The sequence below is a fragment of the Lissotriton helveticus genome, chromosome 8, assembly GCF_964261635.1.
Source record: "Lissotriton helveticus chromosome 8, aLisHel1.1, whole genome shotgun sequence".
Lineage (NCBI taxonomy): Eukaryota > Metazoa > Chordata > Amphibia > Caudata > Salamandridae > Lissotriton > Lissotriton helveticus.
Genome location: NC_136069.1, coordinates 732,502,035 through 732,520,550, shown reverse-complemented (window position 1 = coordinate 732,520,550; position 18,516 = coordinate 732,502,035). Strand labels below are relative to the sequence as shown.

The window sequence follows — 18,516 nt, the reverse complement described above, 5'->3', positions numbered from 1 at the left end:
AATAACATAATCTAAGGCTGCATTTCTGGTTAAGAGCTCAAACAAACTAGAATATTCAAATGCTCAATACAACTGAAGTCAGATGCTATTGCATATTATGTCAGCAAATAATAATTTTCATATATTTCACACATCTGTGTCCATAATATTTATAATGCCAATGTTTGTTTTCTCTTTTTAGGTATTTCAGTTTGTTACTCAGTCACTAGCAAGTTTCAACCCAAATCTATTGACAAATTCTGGGAATCAGTCTTTACAACAAGGTTTTTACGTCGTTGTGCCTTCACCACATATTTTAAGCACACATATTTTTACCATGTGCATGCCTTTACAACGCATGCATTTACCACGCATTTAAGGTAAGTTGTGAGGTGTGGGGAGGTCTCCCCCACAAATACATTGTTTTTATATACATAAAAACAATACGTGGTAATGGCATCTCTTGTTAAAGCATATTCGTGGAAAAAACATGAGTGGTAAAAAATGCATATGATGTCTTTACCTGCATTGTACCATCGTACAACCCAAATTCTCAGATAAGTTTCTCTATTGTTACATTTAAGGCGCCAGCAGCGCGTTACCCATTGAAGAGTTTGCCACTTATTTAAATATCTTCCTCTTCAGTTTATTTTCAGGAGCAGCAGCAGGCTTCCAGAGAACACTCAAGAGGAACTAGAGGATGGTGATCCCGACACACTTGGACGAACCCGACGCTAACAGCAGAGAAGAACAGGGATGGGGAAATGGCGAAGAAGTGGGACACAGCAAGAACAGACGGCGAGGCGCGGAAGCGATTACAGGTAAGTGGGCAGGATTCCAGCACAACGAGCAATCGTTCGTGGTGCAGCACGCAGTCTTAAGGCTGCGCGCTCCACCCATTAATGGGGCCACTCCGTCTGGATGCCAAGACTGGAGCATGCCCGACCACCCTATACCCCAGGGTACACCATGTAATACCCTGGAGAGAAGGGCATGTGGTGCCCCCTTCATGAATCTTCTACAGTCCCCTGCCACCGCATCCCCCAGGGCTGAATCGATAATTAGGGATGTCACGGCCTCCTCCCCCAAGCCTCATTGATTCCCCAGGCTGTAGCAGTTACAAAATGCTGCTCCCGGGTGGGCAGGAGCAAAGGAAAAGTGCCAGCTCTCACCAGCACACAATATGGTGCTGTCCAGGGAGCCAGCTGGGGCCTTGAGGCTCCCCCTTGGCCCCGAATGGTCCCAGCAGTGTGGGTGCCCCGGGTTTACACTGAGGCACCAACCAGATATTGTTTTAAAAGTGCCAGCTCCAACTAATGAACAGTTGGTCCGCTGATCTGGGGGAATTTGATCAAGCAGACTGGCAGACGGCGCTATCCTCCCAGCGAGAAGTGGCCATACCTTCCAGACTCCGTCTGGTACAGCTGAAAATACTGCATCGAGTATACTATACTAGGGTCACCTTGCACACTATAGGGAGAGCCACACACCGCTTTTGTCTAAGGGGTTGCGGGGAGGAGGGAACATTCTTCCACACCATATGGCAGTGCCCCCGGGTAGCAGCATACTGGGCTAAAGTCATGAGGACAATGTCACAGGTAGTAAAGGAATCTGTCATCCCAGAACCGCGGCGCTGTTTATTGAATATCTGGGAATCAAATGATCTCACTCACTCTGCCCAGGACTGGGTAACACTGGGTACAATGTACGCTAAACAAAATATAGCCAAGTATTGGGGATCTGTGGAGGTACCCGCACTCGTAGACTGGTGCAAAGATTTAGACGCTGCAATGTTGGCGGAGAGAGCGGTGTACTTGCACCAGGGGTGCCCTCGGAAGTGGGACAAAATTTGGAACGCCTGGAACGAATATAGGGGATATCTGTGCGAACCACCAAGGCAAGATGAACAGAGTGACACTGATTAAGGGATGGGAGGGAATGAGGTACTTAAATGATGTACCAATGGAAATTTTTATGGACTATCATAATTTTCTGCACCATGTATTGACTTTTTTATCTATGTTGATCAACCATAACCTATGTATGCACCCTATGATTGACTTATGCTCTACTGCTGTTACTCATAATAATAAAAATATAAAAAAAAAAAAAAAAGTACCAGCTCCCCCCAGGTGAACCGGCTGGGGCTGCAAGCCCTGGGGCTCCCCCTTTAACCTCCTAAAAAGTTTGAGCCGTGGGTGCCCCGCCCCTTTTTTCTCAGCCCCTGCTTGACGGATCACCCCAAAACTTTCCAGGAAGAAGCCGAGGTGGATGAGACTTGTTTAAAAAAGTTTTGGGAGGATTCGCCAAATGGCGCCAAAGTTAATAGCCCACCAAAAAAATACATTTCCTATGGAAGCGTAGTTTTAACTACAACTAACCAGTGGCGAAAGCCCTGCATGGCAGCACGTTGTAATGCCTATGTGGTGGAGATGTATGGGGTAAAGCCCTGCATTGTATTGGCTGATATACATTCAGATTCCTACTTTTTATGCTGCATTTGGGCACCTATTTTCCAGCTTGTTTTTCTAGCTCCTTCAAGCAGAATAACAGAACAAGCTCTGTAATTCACCAAAAGTCAGTCTCATTGGCCATTTGACAAAATGTTGAGTTTGCGCTTTACCATGTCTTCATGTAGGCCTTTGAATTAATGGAGAGTTCCTCTGGCACAACCCACAATGCAGCAGTACATATCTTGGCTGGCCAGTTCTCTGGCCTTTCCGGGTTATTCTCATATTGCGGGGTCTCAACATTTGTATTTATTCTTACAGCACATTGTTCTTCTCAGCACATTCTTGTGAAATTACATCTATTAGTAATTATTATGTCTCCTATTATGGGCGCCTGATTTTAAAACTTTAATATGTTTCCCTATGGTGTTAAAGAGTACTCGTCTAACAGTCTCCCTAAAAAAAAAAATATTTAAGGGCATGTGGGAGTTTTCCTGGTAGGAAAGATGGAAGAGCACCATATGGAGGTACTTATTCCTACTGTTTTATTCTGGCTGTTCTTTCTTGTCCATTATTTATTAGTCGCGGCATTAGCTGGAGCAGTGTGGTGGTCTGCATCTGTTTTTTTTCTTTTGGTATGTCCTTTGACAATCTTCTTCTTAATTCCAAACTCTTCCACAAATAATCCAGTCTCTGGCTTAGTTCAAGCTTTTTTTTCTAGCATCTTTTAATAAATCTCTCTCAACATACATTGCAGGCAGTTTCCCGCCAGATTCATATTTATTTTTAAATTATATGTTTGGATTTGAAATACATCACATTTGTATACACATAACTGGCATTCTGAATTTCTTGACTCGTGGCTTTCGGCAAGGGTGACACATATTATACAGTCACCAGGGAACCATTTGCTCTGTATTGCTATTGCTGTTAGGATTCTCCTTTCTCCTGTTTAAGGGGACGTCCAATTACCTGCAGGCCCCTGCCGGTGCTGTTTTTAATCCTGGCCCCAGTGACGAGCTAATAAAGTTATCTTCTCATATCTGGTAGCTAGTTTTACCATCACGATCCTCACAGCGCTCTACCCAACCTGATACATTTCTTCTCATTGCAGGATTTAGTATATCCTAAAGTTAGGAATAAAACATCCCTGAGCTCCTCCCTCTCAGTGAGGGGGTTGTACCCCTTGGTGGGACTAGGTTTTCCCGTCACAAGGAGAATCCCAATGATGAAGCATGCTCCCTACGGTGGGTGAGGGATTTCATCCTAATAAGGGGTCTCCCCATAAATTGTAAGAGATAATCTCTAGTGTCTCTTTTCTCTGTTTGTCAATTTAGACCCAAGGGTTTTTCAGTGTGTATTGGTATTTGTTTTGGGGAAGCAACCCTTGCTGGTCTTTAAACTTTCCTCGGACCCCCTCTCAATTTGTGTGTGATCAGTTTGAGCATTATTCAACTTAACCCCTCCTGTTCTCATGACGAGCTGAGCTCGTCATGAGCCACGGCGCTCCGGTGCTCATGACGAGCTGAGCTCGTCATGACCGCGCCTGTTAAATGGAACGCTCGCACGCTGGGCTGATTCCCCTGCTGTGCTGAACGTTCCATGGGAACGGGTGCGGCAATGACGAGCTCAGCTCGTCATGAGCACCGGAGCGCCGTGACTCATGACGAGCCGAGCTCGTCATGAGCACCGTGGCGCTGTGCGCGCCCGCCCCCCAGCACAGCGGGGGAAACAGCCCCGCAGTGAAGGGGTTAAATAATTCCCAATATTATGTTGGAATTTCCTGTTAAAGAGCTTGACATAAGGCATTTTCAACTGAAAGAAACACCCTTGGTGCTGGACTTGACCGGGTGGAATAGTAAAGGAGATTTGGTGCATATGGGCACCATTCTGAACTTAGGGCCCCTTTCAGAGTATCATTAGTTTGCAGTGCTCCGTGGTATGACATGCACCAATGAATAGCCTGAGGGGATGCCTGGTGGTTAGGGTGTCTTACAACCTAACACTGGTAACAAAGGTAGGTTGGTCCTCTACAGTAAAATGCTTTGCCTTTTTTTCTGTAGTTAAGATGGGGATGAGGAACAAACTCCTATGAAGTCACATAGGAGTATTACCCTGGTGTGAAGATATTGCTGCTTGCACTCTATGCAAATGAAGAAATATATTTGGCCTTTCTGAGTCTACTTGTCAAGGGTGAGGACGATGGTTTTGATAAAGGAGTGACATCACTAAATGAGCAGTTTAACTCTAGATCAATCCAGACTATGCATGAAAAATGGGCAATTGAACAAACACTGAAGCAGCAGGGTAAAACGTTGGATAATTTCCACACTTCTGAGGGTACTGACCAGCATGTGCACAGATAACAGGTCAAATAAATCAGGATTATACAAGGATGCAAGTCACTAATACTCAGAAGATGAATATTGGAGGTAGTTAGAGTCTGGAAATCATTCCCACATTCGGCTGGTCATATGAACTGTACCATGGAGGTGCCATAAAGATATACACGCCGTTGGCACAAAATACCATAAGAGCAGAACCAATGTAGATCCCTATTGCACAATCTGAAGGCAGTGACTGTAGGTAACTGTGTATAGGATTGTAGAGTGACAGACAAATCACACTGAAAGTATGATAATGTGACAACAAAGCTCACCACTCTGATGCATGTCCAGCCAAAGGATGAACATGTCAGCATGCTGAAAGATTAAACATTTCAGTTTTGCCTCAGTGTGGGAAAATTTGAACTTTGAGGATCTGCTCAGCGAATTTCAGCACTTTTTCAAACGTCTGGGATGTTCGTGAGCTCATTTTGTTCCCCTCCACATCGACCACACCAAGCATCCACTAGCACTTCATCACTATACAGTGGCGGCTCCTCCGCTAAGGTGGAGGAACATCGCCTCACTGCATGCAGCATTAAAAAAAAGGAAACGGAAAATTATAAAAACTCGAGGGTATAATCATTTTATGTTTTCCTGCTGCTGCAGCTTTGTGGGTGGGGCAGGGCTGCTCACAAATGAGCAGGGGGAGGAGTGGTTTGCCCACTCCAAGTGCACATGAATGTTTGGCTGGCTGTCTTGGGCCGGCCAAACAGTCATGCGTACTTTGCATGTTCCCCACCCAGGCTGCATAACACCCTGGGTGGAAAACATGCCCATGCTCCCACTGCCTGTCTGAGCGCCGAACTATGGCACTCAGACCAATCACAACACCACATTGTAACGTTGTAATTGGCTATGAGGAGCCTGCTTCCTGGCCTGGCAGGGAGAGGCGACAGAGGGACGACGGAGGAGAAACGCAGCAATCTGGTAAATTTTCTTTACACCTCCTCACCCCCTGCCCCTACTGCTGTTGAATACCATTCCACATCAGTTTTCTGGGTAAAGTGGAACTACAGAAGTGGAAAGAAACCACTGTCATAGAAAAAGTAAATGTAAGCCCACCAAGGGTATCACCAGTCAGTGTCACAAAGAAAATCCAAGGAGCTGGGTGGTGTGTTAGAATAAGCAGAGACAAGTGATTGCCCAGCAAAGCCTTCAAAAGGTAAAGTCACCTCCGATCAATTACCAGTGACCTACTGCCTGACCTCAATGAGGTGAGATGGTTCTCCAAACCAAATCTCAATGCTGGATACCACCAGCTGCCACTAGATAAGGAAGGTTAATATATTACCACACTTTTCACCAACACTGGGCTACGGAGATACAAGTGGCTCAACTTTGGCATCTTTTTAGCCGTTGAGGTAATCCAGAATGCAATCAATGAAGCCTAGGCTAGAATGATGGGAGTCATGAACGTGACCATATTCTAATATATGCTATTAAAGTCACTGACTACCATTGAACCACTGAAATGTATACTATGGAATGCGGACTGGCATTCATAAGAAAAAGTTTGCTGTCTTACCGTACAAGCCGGCATTCTTTTGGAATGTGTTCACCAGGGAGGATATATGTATGGATCCCCAGAATAATCACTGCCCACCCACCACAAACTGTTACCGCTGTGTGATTTTTCCTTGGCATATCTACATATTGCCAAATGGTTATACTCACTGAACCTCTGCAAGATTTGACCACAGAACTGGAGGCCAATGCCAACCCATTATGGCTGCAAGCTGTAATATTTCAAGAACTGGAATCCAACTAGTGTGCATCCATTTTCTTCATAAGCCATGCTCTGACCAACACAGAGTTTCATCATTCAGGAATCGAAAAGGTGAACTTCCACATTAAATGGGGCTGTCAGCATTTCATCAGTATTTCCATGGTCACCATTTCAAAGTTGTTACAGACTACAACCCGCGGAAACCTCTCTTGCAAGGATCTGTGGTGAATGAATCTCTGTAGGCCACTATTGTAACAAAGAAACAAAGACAGTGGAAACCCTTCATGGAAGGACAGAGCTGGGAATAAGCTACCCATGCTGCAATCCATATATCAAGCCCAGTGGAGGATGAGACACAAACTATGCATAACTGAGAACGTGCTCTCAGTGTTGACCGCAACATCATTCCAATCTCCACTCCTGGATTGTCTGAACTAAAACTTAGTCATGTTGTGGCCAGCAAGGGTTGGTTAAGACCTAAGCATAGATATAGATAAAGAACAGCAGAGAGAGGGAAAGCAACTGGAGCCACTCTTAGTCCCCCTGGAATAATAATAATGAATCAACAACAAAAGAGTGTATCCAATAAAGAAAGAGCTAGCAAGAGGAAATCACTGTGATTTTTAAAAGAGCCCTCACTCACCAACCTAGTTGGTGACATGCTTCATCATTGGGTTCCCACCAGAGAGGCCGAATGCCTCTCTGGTGTGCTACGACGCCTGGTTACAGCTGAGCAGGTTCTTTGGTGTAACGTGAGTGCAATTAGTAAGTGAAAAAAGTGGTTTAAAAGATGCCTCACTTTTATCCCACAAAAATCATTAATGGTGGAAAACTGGACACCGTTACAAACAGGTGCCTCGGATGTTTCACTACCTGGCTTTAGTTGACCAGATACATCCTAATGTGAAAAAGAAACAATTGGTCAACCTGTTTCTGCCTTTGGGTATATTTAATGAAGCATTCGTCAGGACCAGCACACCACGGCGGTATGCGCACGCTAAGGCGCACCCTAACCTGTGGTGGAATGAACCGAATAAACTCACGGTTAGCGTACAACCGTCAGGATTCCTGAAAGCCGTTGATATGTGAAGTATATGATGACTTCACTACATGAGTCCTGGCGGGGGCGGGACTTGTAGTCACACTTTTGTCAATGTCTGCCGCCCGTAGGACACCTTCATACTCCCTTCTGAGGACTCCGAAGATGACCTAAGATGACCTAAGCATGTCAACCCCTGAAGGTTTGATTTTCCAGTGTCACTACCCTGGTGGAATACCTGGTATCTCATCACCTATGTCAGGATTTTCGAAACCCGACCCCCAAGTGTTCATCATCACTGTGGAAGAGTGCTCGCATTGCTCAACAAAAACAAGTGCTGACTTGTAACCGACTTCATATGAACAACAACTGCTGGTTCTTGTTGATGCCTGCATCATATAATCGATGATGGAATTTGTAGCATCTAGGTCATTCAAGAAAATCATTCCCACACTGGAGAAAATGCTAGTGATGCAAAGAATATCTGCAGAAATCAACACAGATAATGAGCCTCTATTCAAATTAACTGAGTTCCAACAAAAAAACTTGTAATCTGAATATCAGACAATGATGTATCGGTTGGAGGGAGATGCATGCATGAGCACTGTGCAGGACGGTGTAAAGCCAAGCCAACCCTGTCCTACATTTCTCCACACCATGATGCAAATGAAATGCATATTTAAGTTATAGACCTAAAGACTGTACCTATAACCACATTGCTTCTGGAGCAAAGTGTGCTCACTGATGAAGACGGGTGAGTGCTTCCACTCGCTAATAACACACTATCCGGAAAGCCCTGAAGTATAAGGCCTCCATATGTATTTCTTTGGTGAAGGCCATAGACCAGTAGGGGCTGTTCCAGGCCGAAACATGTTGACCTGACCAGTGACTCAGCCACTAAACACCGCTTTTGTTTTTAGACTTATCCGAATACTACTCTTTTCCCCAAATAAAGATTCATCTAAAGGATAGGGGATAATTTTAATCCACTCATCACTGTCAACAGCCAGACAGCCTCCCTCCTGGTGGAGGTTTTGATGTCACTTGTGGAACGGGACAATCAAGTGACAAGAACCAATGATGACGCAAGTACTGGGGTCACAGCTGTGGAAGGAAGTGAGTGAGTAACTCGTAATGTGTCCGTGGTCAACCAAAGAATGACAATCTAGAGATAAGTTTAGAAGCTGATATTTCCCAACAAGTCGGGAGTGTTAATGATAATGGAAATCACAGGAATGAAATGGTGAAGCCGGACAACAACACTGATGAAGATAATTCCCCAGCTGAGTCTACTGATGTACAGATTGTCAACTGAGAGACGGGTAATGAATGGGGAGTCAAATGATGATACATCCTCATCTCTAATCCTTGTCACACAATGCCAGGGATGACAAACTAAAATAATCACTATTCGGTTGGCGAAGAATCTTTATCTCTTTACTTTCCTAAGTCTTTCATTTTTTGGGGAGGAAAGTTATATTGGAACATCTGGTACAAGTGTCTAAAGTAAGATGCAGCTTTGCAGCGGAGGCCTGCAGCTGTTTTGTCTCTTGGGAGCCCTCAGGAAGACTCTCAGCTGGTTATCAGTTGCAGCCCAAAGAACAGTGGTTCAGGGTCTAATAATATCAAGGCCTTGATTATGGAAATTCTCTTTATCTGGGCAGTTTACTTCCTGTTGCAAAAAAACTTCAAGTTATACAGAATGATGCTGCGGGAAATCTTCCCGGGTATTCCCAAATTTCAACTTCCTACCCAGCACTTGTAACTTTACATTGGCTGCCCATAGTTAGAGGATTCAATTTAAAATTCTCTTTATAGATCCCCTCATGATGCATAGAAAAAGGCTGTGTATTCTTCATCACCTGGTCAGCCCATATCTCCCCAAAAGAGAGCTAAGATCTAGCAACTTGAGTCTTCTGTCTATCCCTAGGGTGAAAAAAGCCAGGTGCGGTGGGTGTTCTTTTGCCTACCTTGCCCCCAAACTATGGAACACCTTACCTCTTACTCTTACGATGATTGACAATCTATTCAGCTTTAGAAAACAACTCAAGACCTATCTTTCCACCTAAAAGATCATGATACTGAGCCTGACAGACCTCAGCGATGGGAAGACCGTTTGGGGAGGGTAGCTATGCTCTCAATAAATGCTTTGAATTTAATTGAACTGAATTGTAGCACCACTCCATGGGTCTTTCATCTGTATTTATATGAAATAAACTAAACTAGGTTTAAATATCTCAACCTGTCCTATGTTGCTGTTCTCACTACTATTTGGTGACCAAGGGCCTAAATACGAGTTTCGGCAGTTCTGTACGGGGAGGGGGTGACATGCCTCTTGCTCGAGAACTACCAAAACTCACCATAGCCTACCAGATTTTGTGGTCAGGGGGGCGGCGGCTCATTGTGAGCCTTAAACAGCACCACAGCGCGACCCCCAATGCACGTTCCTACAGGGGAAGGAATGCACCAGAAAATAGTATCCCAGCAAGAAAAGGATACTGTAGCGATCCGTAAAAAACGCAAGGTGTTTTAGATCTTTTCTCTTAAAACCCAAGAGAAAGGTTTAAATGAACAGATCTCTTGGGAGAATGCTATTGAATTTTTTCCCTGTCGTACCCAGGATTGATAGTTCCCCTCCCCACATCAGTGGCATTGTCTCCTGATGGCTCTGTGAAGTGGTCATCTTTTTTCCTGCAGTTTGCACTCGTGTCTATACTCTTTTGAGAGGTTTCTGTCGCAACCCTGACACAGAAAGGGTCCGGGAATAATTGGATTCTAGGCTTTTGAGGGGATGAGTACAGTATCTGGTAGACTGGAAGGGGTATGGAGTAGGGAATAGGACCTGGGAACCTGTACAAAACCTACACGGCCCTAGATTGATTGAACGTTTCCATACCAAGTACCCAGGCAAACCAGGGCGACCGCCGTGATGACGGTCCTCGAGAGGGGGTTCTGTCGCGACCCTAACACAGAGAGGGAAACTGGGTCTGTCTTCCCCCGTGTGCTCCGTACCATGCGCAGGGGAAAATACAGAAAGAGCACAGTAGCGTTGGCAGCGAGAAACTACAGTGCCCAGAATGCCCTGGGACAGCGTCTCAAGGCAGGCGCCACCTCTCCATTGGATGGCTATAAAGCCTGCCCTTTCCTCAAACCGGGGCTTGACAAACTGCCCGTAATGTTCCTGAGGACAAGCGCCAAGGGGGCGGTGTTCCCCGCTGGAGGTCGGGCACTTTTCTTTACCCGCGTTTTCCTGTATTTTTGCACAGCCATTGTAATTCCGAACTCAAGCGCCAAGCGGACGGTGTTCCCCGCGGGAGGTTGGGCGCTTTACTTCAATGAGGCATGCAGTCTGGGCATCTCTCACTACATGACCAGCATGGAGTGTGGATCCTAAGCAGGTAATAGGTAGTGCCTGGAAGGTACTTTACGGATTGCTCGTTTTTTCTACTAAGGAACAACTCCCCCTTGTTTCAGGTATTAAGGTTTTATGTGAACAGTGCGGTGAGGATTTGCATTCGGCCACATTTCGAAGTACACGTTCATTTCACAGTCTCCGAGATAAAAAGGGGTGATTGTATTTCCTTTCCTTCTGTGTTACGAGGAAGCACTCGCTGTGAATTTAACAGCGAGGGTACCTTCACTGACAACTTTGTTATTAGAAGCAGTGCCAGCATTCCTCATTCAGTCTCTAGCAGGAAGGCGCTGTACTTTGCTTTGACTGTCCATTTGCGCCAGCTACAGCTACATTCACCAGGTTCTTTCCTGTGGCATTGGGCAACTGGAACAGGGTTAAATAGATATATCCTGAACTTTCCTTCCTTTGCGATAAGAAACTAGTGAGTATGAGTATTCTGGAGGAGGGTGCAAAAGTAGGTTGCCAGGCCTATACCTCATGAGTGATTCTGTTTTGTTTCTTCCTACTGCAGTGTCCAAGAAGGATTGTGGCATACCACGTTGGGCTGCGCTATCCACCTATCGTAGTCCCTCTGAGAGACCTTATCTGCAGAGCTTTTCTTGTTTTCTCCATTTTGCTTTTTTCCCAGAGGTGCTCCCTTACGCAGTGGTGTTCAAATTCCTCTGTGTGGGGTTGTCCTAAGGGGAGGAAGGGGGCGTTCCTCTTGCCATCGTCCCTGCTGGCCGATCTTTTAAAGTTTGTGGCTTTCTTGGTCTATGCTACTAGCATCCGCCTGACAGGTTGTCAAGCCCAAGTAGTTGCCCAGCCCGGACGATGGACACTAATGTAGTTTTGGCTTCATTGCTGGAGAGCCTTGTGGCTCTACAGCAGGAGGTGCATACCTTTCGCTTGGAGAATATGGAACTGAAAAAAGAGATGGGTACCTTGCGTAGGGAGGTCTCGGGTATTTCTAGAAAAGGCACAAGGAAGGGTCCCTTTATTAAGGAGTGGACACTTCCCCCTCCGGTCTCTGCCACCACACCGGTCCCAGTGGGAGGTGCACAAGGCCTTGGTTCTTTACGGTGCCAGCCACAACCTCTCCGCAGGAGGGAACCATTCCCATGGTTCACGTCTTATAGAATCATGGTATACCAGTGGCACCTCCTGAACGTTTTTATAGTAGACTTCAGTTCCTCTGCACACCCTCCGTGTTCCAGGATGACACGGCTAAAACCTCCTTTATGATGTCACACATGGGGGAATGCCGCTAGCTGGACTATCCCATTGATGGAGCGCAACAATCCAGCCTTGCACAATTTTCAGGACTTTTGTAGGGAGATGAGAAAGCTGTTTGACCGAAATTCGGCAGGGGTCACAGGACTTGTTGACCTACATTACCTCTTTCAATCGCCTTCTGGTGGAAAACCGACTGGCCCCACAAGAAAAGAACGACTCTATTCTATCAGGGATTGAGAGGAGAACTAAAAGACGTACTGTCCCAGGTGGTCCAGCTGCCGCAAACCTGTGAAGAGTTGATTGACCTCATTGTCCAACTGGATCACCGTCTTCAAGAAAGAAAGGGCAATAGAGGTAGAAGTGATACCTGTTTTTTCCTACCTCGACCTAAACCAGCTTCCGAAATCCCACCAAAGCAGCCCAAAGGAATAGAACCCATGCAAATCGGAGGGCTCCGGGGCCCGCTTACTACTCAAGAAAGAGAAAAAAACGGCAACAAAAGCTATGTTTATATTGTGGAAAAAGTGGGCACTTCATACGAGAATGTAGAGCAAGAGCAAAGGTACCTGATAGGCCAAATGCCTTCAGAACGCAAGCTGCTGCAACTCCACAACTGACAGAAAACTAGGAAACCCAAGCCAGGAGGGGATCTCTGTCTTGGGTTCGGAAACCAAAACGATCTCTTTAGCTCTTGCTAATAGCATACAGCCTTCAGTGGCTCACATGAACGTTTGTGTCACTTGGTGGATATGCAAAATGAATCCCATTGACGTGTCTGCCCTTTTGGATTCAGGAGCCACTGGGAACTTCATTGATTAGCAATACGCCTGGAACATCGGTGTGCCATATGACAGCAAGGTCACACCTGAGATCGTGAAAGCAGTGGACGGAAAAGCCTTAATGTCTGGACCGGTATGATACCACACCATTCCTCTTAATATGCGCGTAGGAAAGAACCACTACGAGACTATCCAGTTTGACCTAATAGACGCACCACACTTCGCCTGATTCTTGGCATGCCATGGCTGACTCTTCACGACCCTGTTATTCGGTGGACGGATCGCACCGTATCCCTAACCTCTGAATATTGCAAAGAGCAATGCATCAAGTTGCATACGCCCTCGGACGCCACCTGCAGTACGCAGGCAGGTCTTCTAGCAGAAGGATGTGAAGGATCCGGTTATTGCTGTTCTACTACGTTACCCGAAGAATACAAGGACTACCAGCCTGTTTTGAACAAAAAAGAAGCGACACTATTATCACCTCATCGGACGTATGATTGTCGCATTGACCTTTTGCCAGGAGCCAAAATCCCCTGCAGTCGGGTGTATGCCCTCACAGAGCCTGAAATCCTTTACCTAAAGAACTACTTCGAGGAGAATCTGGCCCCTGGCTTCATTCTTCGTCTCCAGCCTCTTCTCCTCTCTTCTTCATAACGAAGAAGGACTGCGATGAAGTGAGAACATGCATCGACTGCAGAGCGATTAATAAAATCACCATCATGAATCGATACCCCCTGCCCTTAATACCGGTTTTGTTGGACCAACTGAAGGGAGCTCGTATCTTCACGAAACTGGATGTCCAAGGGGCTTACCATCTGGTCAGAGTCAAAACTGGAGATGAATGGAAGACAGCTTTCAGGACCAAATTCGGACTCTATGAGTTCCAGGTGATGTCCTTTGGGCTGTGTAACGCCCAAAGGGCTTGTTGGACACCTTTTTCATAATGTACATTGACGACATCCTCATATACTCAGAAACACCCCAAGAACACGTTACCCGTGGAACGCCTATCGCTGTGATATTTGCGCTCCTCCCTTGGTTGAAACCCCTGATGTTATCCTGTCTCCCTAGGCCGACGTTCCTGAACTTTCGTATACTGTCCCTTGATTTGATTGACCTCCCCGCTGTCCCCCCCTGCCTTGCCTTATCCTGCTGATTGTGACTTTGGATTCCTGATTAGTGGGGTTCCCCTCCCCCTCCTGGGCTGACTCAGTTTATTATGCATTCGCCTTTTAGATGTTTGTTTGTTTTTGTGTGTATAAAACGGAAAATTGTCTTCTCCTGTTCTATAATGTGGGCGACATCCTGTATCCGGTTTGTGCCCGCCCGCCGGAAAGGCTCTCATTGTTTTTATTACATTGTGCTTTGCTTTTAGCGGCCAGCCCGTGCGGTTGTAGGCCCATCTCTGTAACTTTGATTTTGTTGCTCAATAAATGTTTTTAACCAAAAAAAAAAAAAAAGGAACACGTTACCCATGTGAAGACGGTTCTAGACAGACTCCAACATCATTCACTGTACGCCAAATTGGAAAAATGCCTTTTCCACGTTACGGAAGTTGCCTTCCTGGGGTATGTTATCAATGCACAGGGTTTTCAGATGGACATGGGCAAGGTTGAAGCAATCACGCAGTGGAAAGCACCCCAGCATGTCAAAGCGGTACTAAGCTTCCTTGTTTTCGCGAACTATTACAGACACTTTATCAAGGACTTTTCGAGGATAAAACATCCTATTTCACATCTGCTACGTAAAAACGCTCCTTTTGTCTGGGACCAAGAAGCGGATAGTTCCGTCGCAGAGATGAATAACCGTTTCACCTAAGCTCCCTTTCTGCGACACCCAAACCCTAGCCTGCCATTCATTGTAGAAACGAATGCGTCACAATATGCCCTAGGAGGCGTATTATCACAAAGACACCCGACACAGGACAACTTTATCCAGTGGTGTACTATTCCAAGAAGCTCACGCCCAGTGAAATAACCTACTCCATCACAGACAAAGAGCTCTTGGCGATCAAAAGAGCATGCGAGGAATGGAGGCACTATCTCCTGGGAGCCAGTCACACAGTGGAAATATTCACAGATCACCGAAATCTGTTGTTCCTAAAATCCGCTAGAGCCCTCACACCCAGCACAACAGCTACGATGGTCTTTGTTTTTCTCGGACTTTGATTTCATCATAAAATACAGACCGTGACCCCAAAACGGTAAAGCCGAAGCATTATCACATATGGGCTAACCCATGAATGATCAACATGAGACACCTAAGGAAATCCCTTCCATCCTCCAAGTAAACGCTTTCCAACACAAAACCGTAGCACTGATCGCTTCAAACGACTTCATAGAAGACTTGCAGGTGTCCTTGGCTCACCTGGATGATCAGGCCTGGATAAACGAAGACCCCGAACACCGGACCATGAATAATGATCTATTATACCATTACCATGCCTTGTACATTCCCCAGCCGGCCCAACAACTACAAGTATTGGCTTGGGCTCATGACTCGACACTAGGAGGACACCTGGGGGAGCACAAAACCATAGCCTGCATCGAGAGATATTTTTGGTGGCCTACACTACGAAATGGCACCAAGGATTACTTAAGGAAGTGTGCCGTTTGTGCTCAGAGCAAGGCCAGTCATTCCAAACCTGCGGGATTGTTACGCCTGATACCTATACCTCCGCTCCCTTGGCATACCGTGTCGATGGATTTCATTGTTGAGATGCCTCCTTGCGAAGGGTACACCACCATCCTAGTGGTGGTAGATCACCCGACGAAAATGGGACATTTCATCCCTCTAAAACGGCTGCCCACTTCTGCCGAGTTAGCTGTTGTCTTCCTCCAGCATGTGATCAAAGCTCACGTACTACCCACAGTACTCATAATAGACCGGGGCTCCCAATTCAGCTCTCAATTTTGGAAGGCATTATGTGACACCATGGCAGTAGAAGCCCGATTGTCAACCAGCTACCATCCCCAGATGGACGGAAAAACAGAACAACTCAACCAAACGCTTGAGCAATACCTAACTTGTTTTTCCCTCCAAAACACCATGGGCTGGTACCCATTGATCTGGATGGCAGAATTTGCTTACAACAATGCTGAACATTCTACACTGGGGTGTTCCACCTTCTTTTGTCTGTATGGGTTCCATCCAAACATGCTCCCTTTCGAATGGCCAGCGGTTTCAAGACACCTCACCATACAGGAACACCACGCCCATCTCAGAGCAGTGCTCATAGAAGCAAAAAGTCAGTTGGAGACTTCACAGACAGCACACAAACATCACGCGGATAAGAGGAGAACCCATGAACCTGCTTATCAGGTGGGAGATAAGGTGTGGCTGGCAACAAAAAATCTCCACCTAAAGGTAGGTAAACTGGCTCCTAAGTATGTAGGTCCCTTTGGCATCAAACAGATTATTAATCCTGTGGCCGTGAGGCTGTCTTTGCCCCAGTCCTGGAACATTCACCCCGTGTTCCACGTATCTTTGTTAAGGCCTTGTCCCATCGATATGAGGTTACCCTCCACGCCGCTGCCAGTAGAAGTGGATGGGCAGGAAGAATATAAGGGCCTTGAACAATTGGATTCTAGGCTTGTGAGGGGACATGTACAGTATCTGGTAGACTGGAAGGGGTATGGAGTAGGGGATAGGACCTGGGAACCTGTACAAAACGTACACTGCCCTAGATTGATTGAACGTTTCCATACAAAGTACCCAGGCAAATCAGGGCGACCTCCGATACGACGGTCCTCGAGAGGGGGTTCTGTCGCGACCCTTCGTCTGCAGGAGGAATCAAGTTTTATTCGACTAGCCCGGGCTATGGAACAGAGTCCCAAGCTCGTCGGAGACAAGGCAGAGGAGGCTGCTGCTTCACTCCGCAGCTTACAGGCCTTATATACACATTTCCCACCTTAAGAACCCAGTTCGGATGGGGACCTGGCGCCACCGAGTCAGAATGCAGTTACGCCATTCTTTGTTCAGGCAGGACGGTGCTGCAACAGATGGTACAAAAGATTGCGGACAGGTCTTGCAAAACAGGATATGTATGTGAGAGAACAGACGGGTCTTGAACAGCACGATATGTGAAAGAAACAAGTTCTGGGACGGTGGTGTGACCAAGTCTTGCGAAACAGGGTGGGTGTGTGCAGGAGTTCAGTGCGAGGGTGGTGAGGCCAATTCTTTGTTCCCTTTTTCGAAATTGGTTCAACCACAAGGAGCAGGAAGGGCAGGGTGGTTGTAGCAGTTAGAGTTTCATCAGACATCAGCAGAAACGACCAGGAGGGTTGTGCAGATGTGTTTGACAAGAAATGGCAATGCAAAAAGAATGGAGTCCTGACACAAAAAAAATGCCGACAAGGACACTTTTCCTCAGACCCTCCTTTTGCCATTGAGTGGCAAATACCCTAGGAAACGTTGATATTCATGAGATCATCTGTTTCTTGTTGGAGCATCATCTTTATATTGGTGTCGTGGATGTTAGAAGGTTAAGGTTTGAGAGCCTGAACACACGTTGCGCAGAGCATTGGCAGGCACTGAATGCACAAACAGCAGGAGACTAGGACAGCTACTCCTAAGGCAAGGAAGATGAGAACCCTCCATCCCCATTGGGAAAGGAGGCCCCAGATCCAGCCTGTGAGGGACCAGTTTCCTTCATCCTGATGAATTTCAGAGGAAAGGTGATGTAGACATTAGATGGCATCATATACTGTGGGTGCGTGGTCTGGAATATACACACAGCAGCTGGAGCCAATCAATTTACACACACCACTACGATCAGCGAGGATGATGTCAAGGACCATACGATTTTGAAGTGTTACAAGCCTGTAGCTCTGCAGTGATGTTGGAGAGGGCACCAGCTGTTTCTGTGATGGTGGCCTCAAGGACCCTGGTCAGTCCTCGTATAGCCCGACTGTTTGCCTTGGGGCCCCAGAATGGGAGGAAACCCTTAAAGAAGTCCCCGGCTTCCTGGCCTACTGTACCCTCAGCCGATATGACACCCCTACGTGAGCGGCGCAAAGCACCCTTCATCAACAGGTGGTAATTTCCATGGGTAGAATACGTTAGTGGAAGGAGGAAGGCCAGATAGCAGGTACCAGACCAGTTACGGTGAAGCCAAGTGTAGGCTGCTGTGCCACAGATAAAATAAGTGTTGGGGGACGCCACCAACTTTGGAGGAGACGTAGAGTTTAAAGTTTTAAATATGTCACAGATACTAGTACCAACTTTCTTAGTTCCCAAGGCTTGGATGCAGACACGGCCCCGCACATTTATAACACTCAGAGTGTTTTGTATATCTGGTAGTAGCCTTCCGGCGCGAAATTTGGTAAATGTTTGTCGAGAAGTTGAGTTAAATACCACCATCTCACTGAGTTCATCCGTTGGTAATAGCAATGTTGATGAGCCGGTCGGGCAAAAAGAGGTGTTGGTATTGCCAGATCTGTTTCGCCAGAAGTCATCTCTAAATGTTCCAAGGACAGAATTGGCAGTACCATTGATAGTATAGGCCTCCTGCATCAACATCCA

The 18,516-nt window shown here is 46.4% G+C and overlaps 2 protein-coding genes across 2 annotated transcripts in view; one reads left to right on the top strand and one right to left on the bottom strand.

The window, feature by feature from the left end:
* The window catches only part of CARS2 (cysteinyl-tRNA synthetase 2, mitochondrial), a 742,767-nt gene that overhangs the window by 525,320 nt on the left and 198,931 nt on the right, over positions 1-18,516 (bottom strand). The gene's annotated exons all lie outside the window — the stretch shown is intronic.
* The window catches only part of ING1 (inhibitor of growth family member 1), a 69,945-nt gene continuing 52,093 nt past the window's right edge, over positions 665-18,516 (top strand). The window contains exon 1 of the mRNA XM_078657540.1: positions 665-800. Coding sequence (XP_078513666.1) covers positions 680-800 — 121 coding nt within the window. The 5' untranslated portion in view covers positions 665-679. The remainder of the gene's footprint in view (positions 801-18,516) is intronic.